Source organism: Pseudorca crassidens, chromosome 2, assembly GCF_039906515.1.
Source record: "Pseudorca crassidens isolate mPseCra1 chromosome 2, mPseCra1.hap1, whole genome shotgun sequence".
Classification (NCBI taxonomy): Eukaryota; Metazoa; Chordata; class Mammalia; order Artiodactyla; family Delphinidae; genus Pseudorca; species Pseudorca crassidens.
The window spans coordinates 126,777,230-126,800,707 of NC_090297.1; the positions used below are offsets into that span (position 1 = coordinate 126,777,230).

Genomic DNA, 23,478 nt, shown 5'->3' on the forward strand with positions numbered 1-23,478 from the left:
CAGGGATTGGGCAGCCAAGAGACTAGAGCAGAGCCCCACCCTTGGCAGGGAGCTTGCTGGAGGACTGGGAAACGAGTTCCTCTTTAAGAGCAGCTCCTCCCATTTTGCAATAATCCCCCCGAGTGTTGGTTCAGGGAAGCATTTTTTCTTTCAAACTGCCCAAATATCTTGGACAAGACTTAAACCTTCAGAAGAACAGAAGATAAAGAAAAGGTAGAAAAAGAAAAAAAGGATGATACTGTAATGATGCGAGAGGGAGGAGAGTGGGATTGGTAAATGGAGAAGGCGCATGCTATATTTATACCAAATATGGCCAAAATGAGAATGACGTATAATTCAAGTAGATATTTTTTACTTTCTGAGAATTAAGGATTATGACTTTTGTCATCCAAATCTACTTCTCTGCATATCTATGTGATTTTGTCTAAAAAGAAAAAAACAGAGAAAAGTAATAGTCAGGTCTAAAGATATTGTCAGGAATAGGAAAAGATTAGGAAACATAATTTTTTTTAGAAGAGAATGGAGGTTGAGGGTAGCAGCTAGTGGGAAGAAGTTGTTTTTAGATAAAGAGACTTGACTTTTCTTTTTAATTGAGAAGGTGAAGAATATTATTAGGGGAGAAAAGAGGGTGACTTCCTGGCATACCAAAACACAGATATAGCCAGACTTTATTCCTCAAGGCTTATGTTAAAGTAGAGAGAAGAAATAAATATGTGTATTTATATGTGTATATGTATATGCATTTATATACATACACATATATATTTGTTTCTTCCTTCATACATACATAAATGTTTGTGGGTATAAGTGTGTGTATATGTGTTTTAGTGGTGAATCTCCTCTTTCTCCCATTTACTGTCTCTAGTACAGAGTAACTGACAAAAGGCCAAAGGCAAAGAAGACAAATATTTTGCCAGATCACCAGCCTCTTAATTTTGGAGAGTTGACTGAAAACAAAGTGCTTCTTTTGGGAGGAAAAAATATTCTCTTTAGAAATTAAAGAGAAATGCAAAGTATAGTTAGATAACTTAAAAAAAGTTCTGATCTATTTTCTTTTAATATTGCTTTTCTTGGTGCAAAAACAAAGTTGCTTATTAAGCCAAAAAGTGATACCAAAAAAAAATCCAAAAATGAGTCTTCAGCAATACTGTTGCTGGAAATGTTCCCTGGGCCTTTGCACAGGCAACCATGGTGAAGAAAGTGGCCATCATTGGAGCTGGCATCAGTGGCTTGGCCTCCATCAGGAGCTGCCTGGAAGAGGGGCTGGAGCCCACCTGCTTTGAGAAGGGCGAAGACGTCGGGGGCCTGTGGAAATTCTCGGTGAGTGGGACACCACTGCAATAGACTGGGGAGTGAAATGGGAAGTGTGAGAGCACATTGCTTGAACACAGCCTTCCAAACAAGCTGTCATGGCAGTTACACTCACTCTATGAAACACAACATCAGAAGCAGGTTGGAAAGTAAGTCCCTTACTTACTTCAAAAGTAAATGAGGTAGTGGGCTGGTTAGTCTCTGTGTACAGAGCTCAACTCCAATAAATCATTAATAAGTGAGCCACTTGGGGATAAAATACATGGTCAAATATTGGTTAGGTTTATGTAATGGAATTACATGAGTTATTCATTTAAAAAGCAACGGCTCTTTCCATTCTTTTGTTGGGTCTCTGGAACATCCTCTTAGTGATTCAGACCACAGATTTTAAGATTTCAGGTGCTGACTTTGGTCTTGCCAAAAACGCATAATTCATGAGATAGCTACGAGAGGAACCAAGCATAGGACACACTGATTTGAAGTTCTTCAATGACTTTTTACTTCTATGCATTTATATGAAGGACTCCGTCAGCAGACATGCTTGTAAGCTGACGTTAAATCACTTCCTGCGTTGTCTGACAAGCATATCATAGGGTGTGCGGGCTGCCTTGTGCCCCCAACTCCCTCAGTGTCTCCAACCTTAGGAATGCTGTCTGGCTAAGCCTACTCCTGTTTTCTTCTTCTTCTTCTGATAAACCATTAACACATATGCAAACATAGGAAGATCATTAACCCTTTTTAAGCCACCATTTCCTTCTCAAATGCAAAATTAGTATTAAACTTTATAACTTAATAAAAGGTTGTATTTAAGGAGACAGTGTTTGTGACAGCTCTTTAAATATTATAAAGATATGAGAATTATTCTTATTAATGTAGATATTTTCTAGGCTGTAAAGAACTCTTCAAACCATGCAGTATCTTTTATAACATTGTGGAGCCCAGCGTGTCACTGGAATGTGCTGACAGATCTTCAGATTAGCACACTGATGAATCTTAGGGCTATTTTATTGAGCACTTTCTATATGCCTAACACCATTCCCATTTAATTCAGTCTTTATAATAATCCTATAAGCTAGGTATGAGTTTTTCCCTTTTACAAATGAATCTGAAGCTTAAAAAGAAAAGAAAAAATGATAAATGGCTGGTAAATGGTAAAGACAAGACCCCAGTTCAATCTGACTTGTCTCTCCAGCCTGAATTCTTAACCTCTTTTTAAACTACTGGGTGACATTTCAACAAGTGGCTTATTGAGCAGGCAAGTCTCCTACACAAGTCTCCTGATCTTAACCAAATCCTCATATTCAAACTTACTTTGCGGACTTCCCTGATGGCTCAGTGGTTAAGAATCTACCTGCCAATGCAGGGGACACAGGTTCCAGCCCTGGTCCGGGAAGATCCCACATGCCGCAGAACAACAAAGCCCATGTGCCACAACTACTGAGCCTGCGCTCTAGAGCCTGCGAGCCACAACTACTGAGCCCATGTGCCACAACTACTGAAGTCCGTGCGTCTAGAGCCCGTGCTCCGCAACAAGAGAAGCCACTGCAATGAGAAGCCTGCGCACCGAAGCAAAGAGTAGCCCTCACTTGCTGCAAGTAGAGAAAGCCCACGCGCAGCAACGAAGACCCAACACAGCCAAAAATAAATAAATATAAATAAATAAATAAAAACTTACTTTGCAAAGCATTGCTGAAGAAAGACACTGCTGATATAGCTTTTGAGAGCAGCTGCCTCTCTTGTTATTCAAGGAAGACTTTAAAATTTTGAACCTAGCATCATAGAGTGATAAAACTACGCAGCTGCAAATATGTGCTACTCTTCAAGAAAAAGAAAATTTACCCCAGAGGCTGGAACCTCAAACACAGAAGCTGAAGCCTTGAGACACAAATGCTTATTACCAGGTCTTGAAACCTAATGAAACTTGCCCTGCTGGATTCCAAAATTGCTTGGGACTGGTGACTCCTTTTTTCCTTCCATTTTCTTCCTTTTGGAATGCGAACATTTGTAACTGGTACCCTGTGCCTGTCCCATCACTGTATTTTAGAGGAAGACAACATGTTTCCTTGTTTGGCAGGTCCAGAAATGGAGAATTTTATCCCAGGGTACCTGGGATATACCTGGGATATACCTGATTTAGATGATGAGATTTAGGACTTTTAAGCTGATGATATATAAGTGAGATCTGGGACTTGATTTGATGCTGCAGTGGACTGAGACTGTGGGGATGTTGGGCTGAAGTGAATGTATTTGGCATGTGGGATAAATGTGAATCCTTAGGGGCCTGACAGTGCACTGTGGTAGGCTTTTCAAACAATGGCACCCTCAAAGATATCAGGTCCTGATTCTAGCACCTGTAAATGTTCCTAATAAAGACAAAGGATATTTACAGACATGACTAAATTAAGAATTTTGAGATGATGAGATTATCCTGGATCATCTGGTTGGGCCCAAGATGCCATAACATAAACCCCTAAAATAGAGAGGCAGAGAGAGATTTGACACACAAAGATAGAAAAGAAAATGCGACCTCATCAGAAAGAGAGATTTGAAGATGCTATGTTGTGACCTTGAAGATGGAGAAAGGGGACATTAGCCAAGGAATACAGGTGGCCTCAAGATGCTAAAAGAGCCGAGGAACACTGGCATCCACCAGAAGCTGGAAGAGACAATGATTTTCCCCTAGAGCCTCTGGAATGAACATGGTCCTGCCAGCACTTTGATTTAGGCCCAGTGATACTGGTTTCCAACTCCTGGTCTCTGGGATCATGAGGGAATAAATTCCTGCTGTTTCAAGCTGTCAAGTTTGTGGTAATTTATTACAATAGCCTCACGAAGCTAATAGAAACTAATATACTTGGTTATTCGGAGTTTCCAAACTATTTCACCTCTGTGAGAGGACTTAAAGATTGCAAATGATGTTGTGACTTGCAGTGTTTCTCAAATACCTCTAGGAGTCTGTAGCAGTATACCTAGAATTCACATCATGGGATTATATTATAAAATCAGGTTAAATTTTGTATTTTCATTATCTTTAGTTTCTAAAGATAGCACTTTACATTCTCTCAACTTTTTTTTCTTTCAGAGAGATCCAAATATTAGTTATGTGTAAAAAGGGTAAAGTGCAGATAATTCACACTTTTGTAGCTGTTTCCTATAGCACTTTCCTATAGCCCTTCTACTTCTTTCTTCTAACCCCGATCTAAAGGCAAGATGATGTATTTCCCTCACCTGCTCTGATCGCTGAGAAGATAAAGTACGTTGTGACTAGGATGCAGGTCTAGGGGAAAGGTCTTTCCTTCTCAGGAGTCCCCCAAACAATATGTGAGTAAACTGGATTTTGGCCTGAAGTGTCATGAATAAAGTCTGTTTTTTTCTGGGCATACAACCCATTGTTCACTTCCCCTGACTTTTTTCTAGCCTATGTATCTATTTGATCTTTAATATTTAGTCTCTCCTTGTGTTAATTATAATCACTATCAAGCTTCCTAAACTCACCCAAAGCTATGAATTCCTCCACCTCTGCATCCCAAATGCACACTAGCAGAGTCAACAACCCAAGGGAGCAGCGGAAAACTCACGCCATATTTCAAGATCACATTGCTTTCTGATGCAAACTTGGCAATTAATCTACCACTGAATTACTTGTCAAGAACAAGGCCACAGCCACATTGGCTTTTGATGTGATTGGAATATTCTAGTATTATACTAAAAATTTATATTCTACGGGCCTGAAAACTTTGAGTTATATGAGCCCTAATTCTAAATTTCTAGTGCTCAGTGCTTTTCATTATGAACTGGCAACTCTACATAGAGATCTACAGTTTGATCTTTCATCAGAGGGAAAATCATTTCCGATAGAAAACAATGTTAATTTTTTTAAGGAAAGAAATGTTTTTCTTTGGAGCCCCTTTTGGGTATTTTTTTTTTAACTTTATTTATTTATTATTTTTGGCAGCGTCGGGTCTTCGTCACAGTGCGTGGGCTTCTCATTGTGGTGGCTTCTCTTGTTGTGGAGCACAGGATTTAGGCGCATGGGTTTCAGTAGTTGTGGCATGCAGGCTCAGTAGTTGTGGCTCGTGGGCTCTAGAGCGCAGGCTCAGTAGTTGCGGCGCATGGGCTTATTTGCTCCACGGCACGTGGGATCTTCCCGAACCAGGGCTCAAACCCATGTCCCCTGCATTAGCAGGCAGATTCTCAACCACTGTGCCACCGGGGAAGCCCCTATTTTGGGGTGGTTTTTTTTTGTTTTTTTTTGTTTGTTTGTTTGTTTGCTTTTTGGTTTTTTTTAATTGGCTCTTTAAATTTGAAAGTGCAATCTGAAGAATTAGACTAATGTTTACTTTGTTATTTTATTTTTTAAGGATCATAGTTTTGGTCAAATAGTAGCTTAACAACTATTGCATCTTGCACTTTGGTCTGTCACTAGTTGATATACAACACTATAAAAAAATGAAATATGCCTTATTTTCAAGTGCCCATGGAACATTTCTAAAACTGACTCAACCAAAAAGCCTCAAAATTTTTGAAAAAATGTATAAATAAAATGAAATTCTCTGTTGCCAATACAATAAAATAGAAATTTATACCAAAATGATGGAAAATACTGCCTCCAGGAAATTTTTAAGTTCTCTCTTAAAGATCTATTGATTAATGTTCTTTTAGAAGTTCGAGCCAATTCAATAAGACAAGCGATTGATAATAAAAAAGAGAAACTGGAAAGGAGGAAAAATTATCAGTTACTGTCCATCTGATTTTATACCATGAAGGACATCAATTGGAAAATGGCTGCAAAAAATAAGATAATACAATGAGGTTGGAATTACCAGACAAAAATCAATAGTTTATACATGTTTTAGAGTTAGCAAACTGGCTCTTTTTATACTAAAGCTGTTCTGTTTTATTTGATCTATACATTTTTAAAATTTTTTGATCCATTATTTTAAAATCATGATATTTCACATAAAGATCTAGGGATATATCTTCTTTTGAAAAATTAGAAAATCAGGCAACACTGTATCTCCTCTTACTCTAATACCTGGCCTCTTTTAGGCTAAATTTGAATTCTCTGTTCCACCATATTCATTTTTGACCCATTTCTTGTAACTTCCTCTGTATTTATAGAATTTTTTTGATTGGTGCTATGTACAAATAACAATCCCTTAGAATATTTCAAACAAAAGACACACCCATTTACAAGATTTTCCATCTTCTCTTGTTCATATAGTTATACCATTCTTTTTGTTTAAGTAAACCTTCATGCTTATATTATTATAACCATGTAAATACTGTTCATTGTTATATTTTCTTTCTTAAATAACTTTTTGTTTTCACTGGAGCTAATAACTGCCTTGTGTCCTTTGTTGGTTTAATTTTATAAATGCTATCTCTAATTCAAACCCCAGGCCATCCCACAGAATTCTCTCAGCATGTTTAAACACACAAGGTGTTTCACCAGCTTAATTCTTCTCTCAACTATCTCTTAAAGATACTCTTTCAGATTGTCTTCCTTCTTTTCCCTAGGCTAGCTACACTGCTTTACCCTGGGTAACCCTATTTTCTGGAAACCTTATCTTTCTACTATTTTGTTTATTCTCTCATTTTAGTAGACTATATGAGAGTACATCCTCAGTAGTTTTCTGAAAAATTATATATGTGAAGTAAAAGATTGTAGACTTTGAATGTCTTAGAGTATCATTATTTGATCCAGATTCCCAGTTGATTAGATCTAGTCTCAGCTTTCACCTTTCTTTGGTCTGTTAAGTCAGTTATCACTCATGCATCTATGTTCTACTTTCAAAATATTGTTGTTATTTCTTGTTTGCTTTTACTTTTTTTCTTTTTTTTCCTTGTGGGTTCATATCTCTGATACCTTTACAGTAATTTTAGTGGAAAAAGAGTTAAATGCATCTACATAATCTTTCATGTTTAATCAGAAGTCTGGATTACTTAAGTAATCAAAAATAAATAAATAAAGTTACTTCCATAAATAACCAAGGTTTGGTTCTTTGTTGAACACTTGCCCCACAAAAAATTTATATTTGAAAATGCAATTTATGACTCTATAGTCATTCTCTTATGAACTTCTTATATCATCAACTTAAAAGAATCAGTCTATAAACATGGGCTCTGAGATACACTATAATACCAAATAGGAACAGTAAGATGTTCATGACATATTTTTTTTTTTTTTTCTTTTTTAAGCAAGTCACACATGATGTGGTTAGTTGATGCTGCAACTCCTCTCTCATTAATCATGGCCTTTTCGGAATCCAAGAAAAACTGAAGACCAATCAGCTCAGCATTGCTAGGGGGATTTACTGAATATTATCCTGAAGCAACCAAAGTTGCAAAAGCACCTCAAACCTGTCTCAAAGGTTTGCATCATTTTTATTATATGAAACTCCTCCCTTGTTGTTACATTACATAATTTTCCCTGACTTTGGCTTGCTCCAAAACCTTACCTTTGGCCTTGTATTAGTTTTCTATTTCTGCGTAGCAAATTACTGCAAACTTTAGCAGCTCAGAACAACACTTACTTCTTACTCTCAGGTGTACAGCATAGTTCAGCTAGGTTCTTTGCTTAGAGTTTCACGAGGTCAAAAATAAGCTGCTAGCTGGGCAGGGCCCTTATCTGGAGGCACAAGGGAAGAATCTGCACCCAAGTTCATACAGGGTGGTGACTGAATTCAGTTCCTTGCTGTGGTAAGATTAAGGTCTTTGTTACCTTGCTGGCTGTAAGTTGGGATTCCTCTCAGCTCCTAAAGGCTGCTAGTATTCCTTGGCATATGGCACCCTCCATCTTCAGTGCCAAGAACAACAAGCTGAATCCTCCTCATACCTTGAGTGATATGATATTTACAGGTTTCACCCAGACTCAGAGGGCAAATGACTGTACAAGGCTGAGGAGCACTAAGGGTCACTCTTAAAATTCTGTCTACCAAATGCCTCATGCTATAAGTTGAGGGAAAGTCATGAAGCATGTCAGCAAACCCTAAAACTCTCACTCTGTCCTGGGAGATCCTCTCTCATTTTCTCCCATGAGTTCTTGATATGTTGCAATGTTTCGTCAGTAAGTAATACTAGACTACTAAGTGTTCAGGTCACTCGTTTATGTCTAGCATAAACAGGACAACAGACAAATGTCCAGAATTACATAGAGAGAAGCATAAAAGCATTCTAAGACACAAAGAGTACCCCCAGTTGGCACAGCTTAATCTCTAGGTCTCTTTTGGGTCAATGCTCAGTCTTTCAGGTCCCCTCCTTGCCCCTCAGCTCTTTCCAAAATTGTATCTGGGCTTATGGAGAAGGAGAACTTAAATGACCTTGGGGTAAAGGGAAGCCAAAGTTTCCCAGATTCAAACACAGGTCTTGGGACTGTCCTCTGGCCGCTCTGGTCTCCTGATGTTTCTATTCTATTTGGTTACCATTCACACTCATCCTTCAAGAGGATAAGACAGCAGTTGATGAACCTGGAGACTGTCCTCTCTTAACTTAATCAGGAGCCACTGAATCTGCTTGCTGAATAGACCTCACTTGCCAGGTCCAGTTTTCTCACTGAGTCCCTGACTCAAGTGGTCCACTCTGCATCTCTCCTAAAATGTCGCTTAGCTTCCTCCATGGCAACTCTCTGGTAAACTACGTACTAAGATTCTCAGATAATTTCTGCATCCCTGTTGGGAGCAAGCAGGAACTCCTATGTTTTGTTCAAACTGAATGGGTTCAAGAGAACTAAACTAAACTAAAGTTCTACCTCTTCCTAATCATTGCTACTTGACTTTCCTGTGTCAACCTCCCTCTACCCAGGCTGGTTCAGCGGGAGGTTTTGATATGTATTCTGATATCTTACCAGAATTTCAAATGTGAAAACAAAAGCCCCTCTTCCCTCAGTGTTCCCCTCAATGTTAATTTCAGAATTCCAGAATAAAGCTTAGGACTTAAGTAATCCACCATTACCCCTTTTTCTGCCTCTATTCCCCTTTCTCCTTACCCAGTTCTTTAAACCAATGTTTTTCAAACTGGAGACTATGACTCATTAGTGTGCTATGATATAAATTAATGAATCAATCTGCATGTTTAAATGAAATGTATAGAAAGTATGTGTGCAACTCAACTTGTTGAAAATGATTTATTTCATAAAACTTTTGTCCCCACTGTGTGTGTGTTTGTGTGTGTGCACGCACTGGGTTGCAATATAAAATATATTACTAACTATAGGATATGGGCAAAAACATTTGAAAAACACTGTTCTAAACATAACCAAACTTCTCTCTGCCCTAGGTACATAAGAAAATATCATGATCTAATCCACCAGAACTACCTCATGACACGCTAAAGGAAATTTTTTTCATTGTGGTAAATAAACCACAATAAAGATTTGCTGTTTAACCATTTTAAAGTGCATATAGTTCTGTGGCCTTAAGTTAATTCACATTACTGTGCAATCATACCACCATCCCTCTCCAGAACATTTTTAATCTTCCCAAAGTAAAATAATACAGAAATTAAACAATAACTCTCGATTCCCTCCTCTCCCTGGTCCCAGGCAACCACTGCTCTTTCAGTCTCTATAAATGTGATCACTCAGGGTACCTTAGCTAAGTGGAATTATACAGTATTTATCTTTTTGTGACTGGCTTATTTCATTTAGCATATATCCTCAAAGTCAATGCCTATCACAGCATATGTCAGAATTTCCTTTCTTTTTAAGGCTGAATAATACTCCATTGTATGTATATATCACATTTTGTTTGTCCATGCTTATGTGTTGACACACTGAAATCATGCATGGGTGAATTTTGGAAAATATCTATCACTGTATTTAATGGCTAAAAGGAATAAAATTATTCCAGTTACATGTTCTTTAAAGGACATGATGAAATTCAGAATTTGTTTCCCTTAGAAAAGCAAAGATGTTAAGAAAGATATATTTTTCCACATTCTAAGTTCCTTTGATTATCATCAAATTGTTTAAGTGAAGTTAATTTATGCCTCATCTTATTTCACTTACTTGTGGGTAAAGGCCGACTGAAAATGAGTGCTAATTATTTGGAACTGGCCCTTACTGTGATAAGTATACTCATTCACAAACTCTCTTCCATTTAAAACCATACTTTCACAGGACCATGCCGAGGAAGGCAGGGCCAGCATTTATCGGTCAGTCTTTACCAACTCTTCCAAAGAGATGACATGTTTTCCGGACTTCCCTTTTCCTGATGACTTTCCCAACTTTATGCATAACAGTAAGCTCCAGGAATACATCACTGCGTTTGCCAAAGAAAAGAACCTCCTGAGATACATTCAACTGAAGGTAAGATGTTATCAAGAAATTAATTCGGGGCATTGCTGTGAGGAATTTTCTTTTTATTAGTAGATTCCCATTAGTTCTTTCAGTGTCTCTTTCTTACTTGTCAACGTTTTTAACAATGTGGCTTCTCTGACCCTAGATTTAGAGAATACACATTCTTCTCAAGAATATGTAGGAAATTTACAAAACTTGACCACATTCCATTAACTTAAGAACTCTTTTTTCCTAAACAATTTATGGGTCAAAAAAGAAAATGCAATGGAAATTTTAAAATATTTAGAGCTGAACGATAATTTAAATTCTACATATCGGTATTTGTGGGAAGCAGAGAGAGCAAAACTTTCATGAAAATTATAAGCTTAAATGCTTATATTAGAAAATAAGCTGGGGCTGGGGCTGCTTTCTCCTTTTAGGCTCTGAAACTCCCCCTCCATCCAGTCTAATTTCTCCACTGGTGAGGAGCCTTCGCAAGGTGTGGGAACCTTTCCTCCTTCACAGCTCCCTCCCCGGGCTGCAGGCACGATCCTGATTCCTAAGGTTTTTCACGTAATCCTTACACACACTAAAATTTGAAAAGAACTTATGCTCTGAATACAGACATCTTTCATTTTAAGACAATAATGTTAAAAATAAAATGGCTAATGAAATACGTTAGGAAATGTTGTTACTACAAAAATTATTGGCCACCAGATTATTTACTACATGTGCTACATGCCTCTTGTAAACTATGATTCAATTCACTGTCATAGCTCCGAAAGGAATCACTCTTCTACTGCAGAAAATACTGGTCATACACAAGGAACCATGTGGGGATAAAAAACATATAGACCATTTAATGTTTTGAATTATTCTGAAGGAATTTTGAATTTGTAATATGTACCTTCATAATGAATTAAGTATTTTTCCTAAGACACTATTAAAGATTTTTTTCATCCTATTTGATCAAGTTGGTGCCAAACCTACCTGTTAGCATAGAAAAAAAGAAGGCTATCTTTCTGTGTTTCTCTTAGACACTTGTATCCAGTGTAAATAAACGTCCTGATTTCTCAGTCACTGGCCAATGGGACGTTATCACTGAAAAGGATGGTAAAAAAGAATCAGCTGTCTTTGATGCTGTAATGATTTGTTCTGGACATCATGTGTACCCCAACCTACCAAAAGAGTCCTTTCAAGGTAAGACCAAAATTTAGGGTGCCGTCTACAAATCTGACATGAATGAATGACCTTGATAATGTCTTTCTTACATATATAAAAGTACAATTTATAAAAGTACACATTAAATTAAAATATGCTTCCACTGTATCTAACATACCTGGTGTGCTAAAATTCCAGATTACTGCAACTATATTCACCCACAAGATCTGTTACAGCAGTTTTTTAAATGGAAATCAAATGATTCATATGTTTCCCACTTTTCACTCAGGTCTACAACTTTTTAAAGGCAAATGCTTCCACAGCTGGGACTATAAAGAACCAGGAATATTCAAGGGGAAGCGAGTCCTGGTGATTGGCCTGGGGAATTCGGGCTGTGATATTGCCTCAGAACTCAGCCACACAGCAGAACAGGTACACCTCCCAGATACTAAGGGAGTTCTTTAAAGGGACAGACACACCATTTGAAAGGTGTGATAACGAAACGGGAGAAGAGCAGGGTGCTTGATCGGAATACTAAGTAGTGTTTCATATAGCTCAACTTCCCTGGTAACTTGTGAAATTTTAAATAGCTTGTATGGCAAAGGCAGAACATCAGCAAGGAGTGATGTTGCCATTCAACAATCTTCTTCTTTGGGACATTTAGCGTCTAACATGTGTCCAGTAAATTCCTCCGAAACTAATGGGATCATTTTGGGATCATCAGATAAGCACTAGAAGAAATATGCACTAGAATTCAGTTATTGGTCATCAACACCAGAGAAGATTTGATTAAGATATGAAAATTTGCCTGGAGGAGTATAACAGAGTGTTGACCCTAAGATGTCGATTATAAGGCAGGGAGTTTATTTGGGAGAGCTCTCTGGATGAATACCTCTGAGGGAAGGGAAAGAAGTTTTCCTTTACTTACTCTGAAGCTAGGATAGTCCTTTAGAATTGTCTCTAGTTGAAGTGAGAGGCTGGGCCTTTATATCCTTCCATGAACCAGTCACTGAATGCAGGGAATCCAAAGAGTATAAGTTACCAAACTAACTGCCAAGGAGGGCTGACAGCTGAGGGTTGCCTTCTGGCAACACTCCCAGAAGCTGCTATAATAACTCCATTCCTAAAGGCAGATCTGGGGGATATATCACAATATCCAGTACAAATGGTCACCACTTTAATGGTTGAAATGGTGTTTTTTAAGGTCATCGTCAGCTCCAGAAGTGGCTCCTGGGTGATGAGCCGGGTCTGGCATGGTGGCTATCCATGGGACATGATGTTTATCACTCGATTTGAAACCTTCCTCAACAACAACTTACCAACAGTCATCTCTGACTGGTGGTACGTCAAGCAAATGAATGCAAGATTCAAGCATGAGAACTATGGCTTGATGCCTTTAAATGGGTAAAGTAGACTTAAACATGATATGCCTGCTAATTTTTATTTCAGTGTCAACAACCCTAATGTGTGTTGTAACCCCCAAACAAATCAAAGTGAAGTAATCACCTCTCACTTTTCAGAGGATAAAGAATTGCAAAAGTTAGGGGTATTTTCCTATTCACAATCCTCCTTACCAGATTTGCACAGCTGCGAAGTTATATAATATCAGTACCTCAGGAATTAGTCCCTAGAGTTAGGATAATAGTAGTCAACATGTTTTAAGCCCTTAATACAAGTCAGAGTCTCTGACACGCATTACCTCCCTTTATTCTCACAACAACTATGAGGATGTCTCTGTTATAATCTTCATTTCAGAGATGAGAAAACTGTGGTTCAATGTAGTTAACTCTACCAAAGCCGCACAGCCAGGAAGTTAAAGCCATGTCCAGATTTGCTGACTCTAGAGTCCCTCACTCTTAGCACCTTGCTCTACTGCCTCTTTCTTAATGACAAAGTTAAGCAAAGCAGAACTTTCCCTGTGCTTCGCTCTCAACACCTGCCCCTTAATGGAGCCCTCGCACTGAACTATGGCCACAATGTTTACATCTTCAGTCTCCTCCTCACTCTCTCCTATAACCTCCCCCAAGCCAGTCACATGATAAGAAATTACTTTGACATGGGTGAAAAACCCAAGTTATAAGCTGTTTACATCAAAGTTAATTCATTAATTCAACAAATATTTATTAAGCATTTATTATGTGCCAGGACCTGTGTTAAATCCTGTGGATATAGCAGTGAACAAACACATAAAATCCCTGTCCCACATTCTAGTAGTGGGAAACAGACAATAAACAAATAGCAGAAAATCATACAATGACATGTATCAGGGAGGAAAAACAAAGCAAGCAAGGGTAACAGGGAGTGCCATCAGGACAATTTTAAACACTCCGTAGGGGAGGCCTCACTGAGAAAACTTTTAAGCAAATTCCTGAAAGAGATGAGAAAATGAGCCATGAGGATATCTGGAGAAGAGTATTCTGGACAATGGGAACAGCTAGGACATCACCTCTTCAGGGGTATGACTGGTATGTTCAACAAACTACAATGAGCTTCTCTTCCTGGAGAAGAGGGCTCAGGAGAGTAGCAGGAAATGAAACCAGAGACATCAAAATAGACAGTTGATGTTGGGTCCTGTAGGCCACTGTAAGGAGTCTGGCCTTTACTCTGCAATTGCAGTGGGAAGCAATTGCAGGCATCTGAGTAAACTGAAGACAAGATCTAAGTTAATTTGAAGAGATCACTTTGGCTTTTATGGTCATCACTCATTATAGATGGGTGGGTCAAGGAAGGAAGTAGAAACACTGGGTAAGAGGCTATTGTCAAAGAGTGTTATTCCTATGTTTTCCTCTAAGAGTTTACATTCTCTGATATAAATCACAACAAGATCTTTTTTGACCCATCTCCTAGAGAAATGGAAATAAAAACAAAAATAAACAAATGGGACCTAATGAAACTTAAAAGCTTTTGCACAGCCAAGGAAACTATAAACAAGATGAAAAGACAACCTTCAGAATGTGAGAAAATATTTGCAAATGAATCAATGGACAAAGGATTAATCTCCAAAATATATAAACAGTTCATGCAGCTCAGTATTAAAAAAGCAAACAACCCAATCAAAAAATAGGCAGAAGACCTAAATAGTCGTTTCTCCAAAGAAGACATACAGATGGCCAAGAGACACATGAAAAGCTGCTCAACATCACTAATTATTAGACAAATGCAAATCAAAACTACAATGAGGTATCACCTCACACCAGTTATAATCGGCATCATCAGAAAATCTACAAACAACAAATGCTGCAGAGGGTGTGGAGAAAAGGGAACCCTCTTACACTGTTGGTGGGAATGTAAATTGATACAGCCACTATGGAGAACAGTATGGAGGTTCCTTAAAAAACTAAAAATAGCATTACCATATGATCCAGCAATCCCACTACTGGGCATATACCCAGAGAAAACCATAATTCAAGAAGACACATGCATCCCAATGTTCGTTGCAGCACTATTTACAATAGCCAGGTCATGGAAGCAACCTAAATGCCCATCGACAGGCAAATGGATAAAGAAGATGTGGTATATATATACAATGGAATATTACTCAGCCATAAAAAGGAAGGAAACTGGGTCATTTGTAGAGACGTGGATGGACCTAGAGACTGTCATACAGAGTGAAAGTCAGAAAAGAGAAAAACAAATATCGTATATGAACGCATATATGTGGAATCTAGAAAAATGGTACAGATGAACCGGTTTGCAAGGCAGAAATAGAGACACAGATGTAGAGAACAAATGTATGGAAGCAGGGGTGGTGGTGGTGGTGGTGGAATGAATTGGGAGATTGGGATTGACATGTATACACTAATATGTATAAAACAGATAACTAATAAGAACCTGCTGTATAAAAAAAATATATTTAAAAAAAGAGGCTATTGTCAAACATCCAGATGAGAGGGGTAGGTGGCTTGAACTAGGATCATCAATGCTCAGAAGTGGTCAGATTTTGGATACAGTTTGAAGGTAAACCCAAACAGCATTTTCTGTTAGATTGAATAACAGATGTGAAAGCAAAAAAAGGGTCAAGGATGTCTTCCAGACTTTTGATCTGAGCAAGAGGGCAAGGATGGAGGTGACATCTATTGAGACGTGGAAAACCATGGGAGGAGCGGAAATTTAGTTTTAAACGTATAAAAGTTGGAATGTCTATTCGACATTCGCACAGAAAAATGTGGAAACGCAGTGGGATACACAAGACAGAAGAGACATTCAAACCGTAAGTTTAAAATGTGAACTGAAACAACAACAAAAATGTGGACTGGTCAGAATATAGATAGTACTTAAAGAAATGAAAACTAGATGACGTCTCTTGAAGAATGAATGGAGATGGAGAAAACAAAAGGTATGAGGGCTGAGTCCTGGGGCACATCATCATTTAGAGGTCAGGAAGAGGAGAAGAATTCAGCAGGAGACACTGAGAAAGAATAGCGAGGTAGGTAGAAAGGAATCAAGAGTGAGTGATGACCTGAAAGCAAAATGAAGACCGTGTTTCATGGAGGAGGACACCATCAAGTGTGTCAAATGCTGCTAATAAGTTGAGTAAAGTGAGGAGTAAGAGTAGACCATGGGATCTGGCAGCTTGAAGATCCTGGCGGCCTTGACAAAAGAAGTTTCAACACGGCAGTGGGTTTAAGATAAATGGCAGGTAATTCGAGCAGTTGAATCCAGCCTTTTTCCAATCAGCATTCCAACCAATCTCATTGTCTGGCTCAGTTTCCTCCCCAGTGGAGTCTACCTATGGCTCTCTCACAGCTCTCACCGTCCTATAAGAACAAAGTCTTTTCCTTCAACACTATTCCGTTCACCCCTAACTTCAGATTTATGTGCACTCACTAGAGATGTTACTGAATAAAAAGTAATCAGAAGTTCTCTCTTTCCAGATTTCCAGTGGCCTCTTCCTGCTCCTGGCCTTACTTAAATTCCTAGATGCTCCCTCCCTCACCTGACTTGTGCCTTTGTCTGCCCGGGGCTCACACTTCACATTTTATGATAGAACCTGACTGCAGTCTTCCCACCTTTAGCTTCCTTCCACCTATTTGATCTTCTTTACATCACGATGACCACTTTGGAGTATGCTATGTTAAGAATAATGTCTAACATTTCGAGCACTATGTATGTGCTACAAACTATGCCAAATTCTTTATATTACTTAGGTCTCCCAATGACCTGTGGTAGGTATAACTTTATTGCCACTCCAGATGAGAAAGATGAGGCAAGAGAAATTAAGAAAACTTAATTTGATCAAGGTTCACAGTTGATAAGTAGCAAAGAAAAAAATCTAAAGACCCAGGTACTCTGACTTTAAGAGTTTTTCCTGATATAGGTTTTAACAGGGGGAAGGGCCTGAGTGCTTATTCTGGGATTTAGAGAGAGCTCTGTGGAAGAGAAGAGAAAGATCACAGGAAATAGAGAAGGGATCAGCAAAAAAACAATTTCTCTTACTCCACAATGTTGTCTTACATCAGTTTTGTTCTTCAACCATATTGGTGACACTCCATGGCACATTAAAAAATCTTGAGTCATTTTCTCCTTCCTTACTAATTAACTATTAACAATCATTAATTAATTATTATGGACCAATAAAAGAAACAGGAAATGTTACTGTTCTAATGGTCATCTCTGTTTTCCATATAGCACCCTGAGGAAAGAGCCCGTGTTCAATGATGAGCTCCCGGCTCGCATTCTATGTGGCACTGTGACCGTTAAGCCAAATGTGAAGGAGTTTACAGAGACTTCGGCCATTTTTGAGGATGGGACAGTGTTTGAGGCCATTGACTGTGTCATCTTTGCAACAGGCTATAGTTACGCCTACCCCTTCCTTGATGACTCCATCATTAAGAGCAGAGACAACGAGGTCACCTTATTTAAAGGCATCTTCCCACCTTCACTGGAGAAGCCAACCATGGCAGTGATTGGCCTTGTCCAGTCCCTTGGAGCTGTCATCCCCACAACTGACCTGCAGTCTCGCTGCGCAGTACGAGTAATAAAGGGTAAGCAGACAAAGAAGCTCATTGATGGGAAAGATGGAAGCCAATGAGAATGGCTTTGAGTCTTTGTGAAAACAATAATCCTAATAACAAGGGACAAATCCTAGGTCCCATCCAGTTTCCAGAATCTATAATTCTACATTTTTTAGTATTATATTTTATAAACAATTAAAAACATATTACATTGAATTGTCATAAACAATAGTACAAGGTATTATTCAAGGAGTAGTTTGTGATTAATAACTCCTTAGAACTGTTAATTACCCAAGACCTTTCATTAAACTTGAGAACACCAGAGACTCTTATCTTAAATGCATGACAACTTTATAAAATTAAGATTTCAAAACTCAATAGAATGACATTTCTTGAAAGGTTAATAAAAGATGTTTCAAAGCCAATATCCAGCCAACTTTAAACATCCACAGTCATGAAAAAAAAATTATCATTGCTAGAGAGGAAGTGGATTTCCTGCTCTATTTTCTTCCCTGTCATGGATCATTAGAAGCAGAAAGCACTTGGTGTGGTAGACAGTCTCTAAGGAATACTAAATCCCTGTATTTTAAAAAGAAAAAGGAAACAACAAACTTGATTGGGGCCAAGCAAAGAAGGCAGGCAGCATCATCCAGCCCTAGGCACTGGGATCAGATTCACACTAAGCTTTAAATGCAGTTGTGGGCCAATTCAGACAATAAGACCAAACAGGGCCATGGTTAAAGAACAAATAGAGATGTCAAAGTTTAGTGTGCAAAGTCTAGTTGGTCTTAAAGGTATGAAAATTATGGATAAGGAATCTTAGCTGGTCTGCTTCCTTTGAAGCCACATCTAAGGCTTCCAGTCCTACCTGACTTGCTGGGGTTTAAGTGTTCTTTTATACTGGTGGTTGGACCCTGCAACTACATAGCCTGCATCATCGCCCACCACCAGGCTACTATCCACATCATTACAGTCCTTTATATCAGTGATCTCTCTGAATCTCCTTCCCTCCCCGGTCCCCAAGCAGAGATGTGTTGCAGGATGATGTTACTCCAGTGAGGCAGCAGCCAGGAAGGTGAGGGCATGAAATTCTACTTAGAAAGAGCTAGGATCAGGGTCCAGGTTCAAAGAGACTGGCATTAAAATGTGGGACACTTACTCTCTGTGTGGACAAGAGTTGTAACCTGGGCTCTGAAGAAAGGAGACAAGGCCGATACCCAATCAACAGAGAACTGATGCACAAGGCAAAGACTCAGTCTTGGGGGAAATGGAAGATAAGGCAAACAATCCAATTTGGGGGAACCAGGGTACCAGGACAGAGGGGTCAGCTACAAGCAGCCCAATGGCAATAGCTGGTGGGCTATGGAATATAGCCTCTTCTCCATCTCTCCTCCTGCCCAAGGACAGAATGAGTTCCAAGGTTTGAAACAAGGCCATGTCTACAGACTGTTCACATGACCCTGTCTATAAGGATTTCAGGAATAGGGAGTTAGGCAAGTCATTGTAGGTCTTGAGCAATCAGAGCTAGGCTGGGAATTCTGGTTCCAGGTGATCGCAGAATTGCCAAAGAAACCACATTAATTTGAAGCATCTGGGTACAAAAGTTTGGGTCTAGATTTCAGAGAATTCTATAAATTGATGCCAGAAAGAGCCTGAAATCTTGGGGCAGCCCCAAATCAGATTTGGTCTCCTGGGACTTCCCGATATCCTTGGTGACTTATGGACAGTACATATCCTCAGTCTCATTCAGGTTTTCAGAGAGAACCCTGCGGCTTCACTAAATTCTCTATCTTATCTGCTGGAAATTCCCTTTCCTGGCAAAGCAAGATAACTTCCTATGAAGATTTTTTTTCTTAAATCTTAAAAAAGAGATGCCTATTTACCTTTGACTATAATTTATTAGAGAACATACTTAAAAATAAAGCTGAGAGATTAGAATATATAATCTAATATTTTGAAACTGATTTTTTAAATCCGATAACTGGTTTAAGTGCAAAGATACAAAGATAAAAGATTATTTGGGTAATGGCTTTTAATTATTGTGACGAGTATCATCACTGAGAAGATTGGGAATGACCTGTATGTTTGTCTCAAAATTTTATTTTGCTAGACAGTGACAAAAAATTTGGAAATGCTAATGTGATTCATAACTCACTATTAAAAAGGAAACATTGCAAGCTGGTCCTGTGCCAGACTTATTTAACTACTATCATGTCTTTCCCTTTTTATAGGAACTTGCACTTTGCCTTCTGTCAAGGACATGATGAATGACATTGATGAAAAAATGGGGAAAAAGCTCAAATGGTAAGAGCAGCTATTGTAAAGGGATGTAGAATTTTCATAGAAAAAGCAGAATTTGTGAATACTTGGGACTGTTTTAGTTTTAAATGGCCCTGAGTGAGGTCATTACGTTGACAGCTATGAGCTAAATTCAGCCATTCAACAAATATTTATATCCAGGATCTATTTTGTACCTGATACCCCACTAAATCCTGTTTTAACCCTCCATAGCTCCTGCAATATGTCATAGAAAGGAAACCCAGAAAGATTAGAAGTTAGAGGAGTTTGGGAACATGTGGATGTGGACTTCAATTTTCTAGCCCATAAATCCTCTAAGATGTAAAGGATGCCTTCCAACAGATGGCTCTAATAAAATGAGAACTAGTCAGAAGAACCGGGCTCCAGTTCTACCTCTGTCACTAATTAGCTCAGTGGCCATGAAGTAATAACCTCACTTGAGCAAGAGACAATTTACCTACTTGTAAATGTGAATAAAAATGCCTTTCTCAGCTGCCTTGCCGTGTTGTGGAATGTCCAAATGAGATCAGTATGAAAGTCCTTTAGTAACAACTACAAAGTACAGGATAATGAGCAATAGTCCCCTTACCAACACAAAGGATAGATGCTGATTCCCATGGATAAAAAGGTGTGAGGCATTTTCCCTGTTCTTGTTCCTATACAAAGCGTGGATGACCACAGTCTTGTTTCCTCTCCCGCCCCTAGGTTTGGCAAAAGCAATACCATACAGACGGATTATATCGTTTATATGGATGAACTTGCCTCCTTCATTGGGGCAAAGCCCAACATCCCATGGCTGTTTCTCACAGATCCAAAGTTGGCCTTGGAGGTTTACTTTGGCCCTTGCAGCTCATATCAGTTTAGGCTGGTGGGCCCGGGGAAGTGGCCAGGAGCCAGAAATGCCATCCTGACCCAGTGGGACCGGACGTTGAAACCCACGACGACAAGAATTGTTGGGAGTCCTCTGAAGCCTTGCTTATTTTGCAGTTGGTTCAGGCCCGTTCTTATTTCTGTTCTGTCAATTGCTGCTTTCCTTGTGTTGTTCTAATCATCATTCCATCTAGGATTCTGAAAGTTACTAACACTACCTGGGAAGAAACTTTGCTATTTAAAAATTAGGAATTGCACACCTCCTACTTTCCTATTTAGCAGGCGTTAGTCAGTAAGACAGTACTATTTCTAGGCCTTTAAATAAGCCCCTGTAAGAACCATGTCATGATCTAAAGAACATTAATCAATTCTCTTCAGGTTCCACTAACATTTCATAATTCCATAACATTTCCATAACATTTCATAGTTAGATATATTCTCTTTATCTCTAACCTAAGTCATCTCCTGAAACATTTGACATGATTCCTTTTCTCCTTAAACAATGTTTGAAATATGTATTTCAAATCTAAACAAAGAACAGATTAAGCAGAGTAGCTGCAATATGATAGTCCCAGCCTACTTCTACAAACTATTTGCAGGGAGAATTTGGCTATTATATTCTATTTCTGTCCTCCAGACGATTCCTCCTGTCCTGGCCAAGAAACATAGCATGGAGACCCCATTTACAATGAAAGTTAGCAAGAAGTAACTCATTTTATTCAGATTCTCAATAAGGAACCAACTTTCCAACATGTAGCAGCAAAATAATGACAACAATAACAATAATAATGAGTAGAGCACCAAATATACCTTTTAACTGAATGGACAGTCTTTTAAAAAATTAAATGTTTAGCCAAAGCTATGACCCAAGCCTAATAAAACCTGATACAGATCATATAAAATTATATACCCTTATAGAATGGGGTGCCAGAATAAATCTAAAATTTTATTTTTTAAAGTATTATTACATGTTACAGTTAAATTTTGATAGCTAAAGATTTTCAAGTTTGACATTATGGAGCAGATAAAATAATCTGTCAGCATCACCAGCCACCAGAGGGCTCTGCATGTTGTTGAACTCCATATTTCTTACTACACCTTCATTTCTTTTTTTTTTTCCCAAACAGACTTTATTAAAAAAAAATCTTGTGCTATACTTGGTTATAAAGGGACAGTCACAGATTTGGGGGGAAATACCATTTTATCTTTCTTATTCATTATTCCTTTCTTTATTATGCTTCTTTAGATGAAATACTCCTTACAAAATCCTGGAATCCATATTCCTTATGAAATACTCCTTACAAAATTTCTAACTGAAGCCATTAGAGCAACAAGAGAAGGAGGAGATCACATTTTTCTCTAACACTTTCTCCTTTTCTTTTTTTTTAAATTCTCTTGATATTTTAATCTTTGGAGCTAAGATTTATTATGGATGTTGTTGTAGACAACTTTAAATCATTCCCTTTTCCTAATTGTTTAAGGTAGCAAAATAATATTCTGCTTTTAAGGTCTTCTCACAGATGTGAAGTATTCCCAAATATTCCCAAGTGAAACAGAACTTTTCTTGAAACCCTGTGGCCCACATGGAATCAAGTAAACAAATTAAATACAGCACATAAAATTTATTTTGTTTCATGTTATAAATGCTAGTATGCAAAATAAATTGAAGATTAAAATTGATACAGTTTCTTTTATTCTTCCTCATATGATTCTTTAAGTTTTTGTAAACATTAATTGGCTCATTAATAGTTTTCCTAAACTATTGTAGCCAACATACTCTCTTAATAGTCCTATTAACATCTATCTATTCCCATACTAAACTGAACTATTATCAATGTCTTAATTACTTTGGTACATAACAGTAATTCTCAATCATTCAATTCCACAAGTTACTCTGATAAGACTAAATATGTGTGTGTGTGTGTGTGTGTATTTCAACTGACACACAATTTGAACATATGAAGCACAAAAGATTTTTTTCACTCCCAGTTTCATCTAGAAATTCTTACCAGTTCTTAAAAGTGCATAGTCAGATATTAAAAATAAAAGCAAATAAAATTCTTTTTGTACAGCTGTCATAGCTATGCTGATTAGATATGAAGCTGACCTGCAGGATCACAGGATTATTGGCCACACCCACTTTCCGCAACAGGAGGAAGGACCTTGAAATGGATTTCGGCAATTCAGCCATTCAGAGGTTTCCAGCTTCTGAAGCCAAGTAGCAGTTTTTAGCCAAATACTGAGACCAAAGTCAGCCTTCAGTGTATTTACCTACCAATCTTCTTCACTTCCTCTTTTCCTTCCTGTCTTCTTCCTCTTTATCTTCCTCTTCTTTCTTCTCTGTTACTATTCTTACTTCTTTTTTTCTTTCTCTAACTTCTTCATCTTCTCTCTTCCCCTCTCTTCTTCCTTTTTCCTTTTCCTTCAGCAGAAATGATTGGAGGCAGGAGTATTCACTTTGAAGGACCCTTGGATCTTCTGGGATGGTGTCCCACATGCTAACCCCAAACTGTCTTCCAAGAAGTGAGCATGCTCCCCTAGACACAACCATGCTACATGCTGTGATGAAGATGCTGAGTTAGATATGGTCCCTGTCTTCAGTCAGGT

General features: G+C 38.3%; 1 protein-coding gene across 3 annotated transcripts; it reads left to right on the top strand.

Annotated features, from left to right (window-relative positions):
• The first annotated feature begins 57 nt into the window (after window positions 1-57).
• Window positions 58-22,551, top strand: LOC137219686 (flavin-containing monooxygenase 3). 3 transcript variants are annotated; one of them, XM_067728620.1, is made up of 9 exons: window positions 58-213; window positions 1,088-1,320; window positions 10,430-10,618; window positions 11,626-11,788; window positions 12,039-12,181; window positions 12,954-13,153; window positions 17,378-17,733; window positions 19,935-20,007; window positions 20,707-22,551. In XM_067728620.1, exons 2-9 carry the CDS (start codon window positions 1,189-1,191, stop codon window positions 21,047-21,049), a joined length of 1,599 nt encoding a protein of 532 aa, XP_067584721.1. In that variant the 5' UTR covers window positions 58-213; window positions 1,088-1,188; the 3' UTR covers window positions 21,050-22,551. The 3 variants fall into 3 exon arrangements, with proteins under 3 accessions (XP_067584721.1, XP_067584719.1, XP_067584722.1); XM_067728618.1 differs by having other exon boundaries at window positions 1,183-1,320; XM_067728621.1 differs by lacking the exons at window positions 58-213; window positions 1,088-1,320 and adding an exon at window positions 7,547-7,685.
• Window positions 22,552-23,478: the final 927 nt, after the last annotated feature.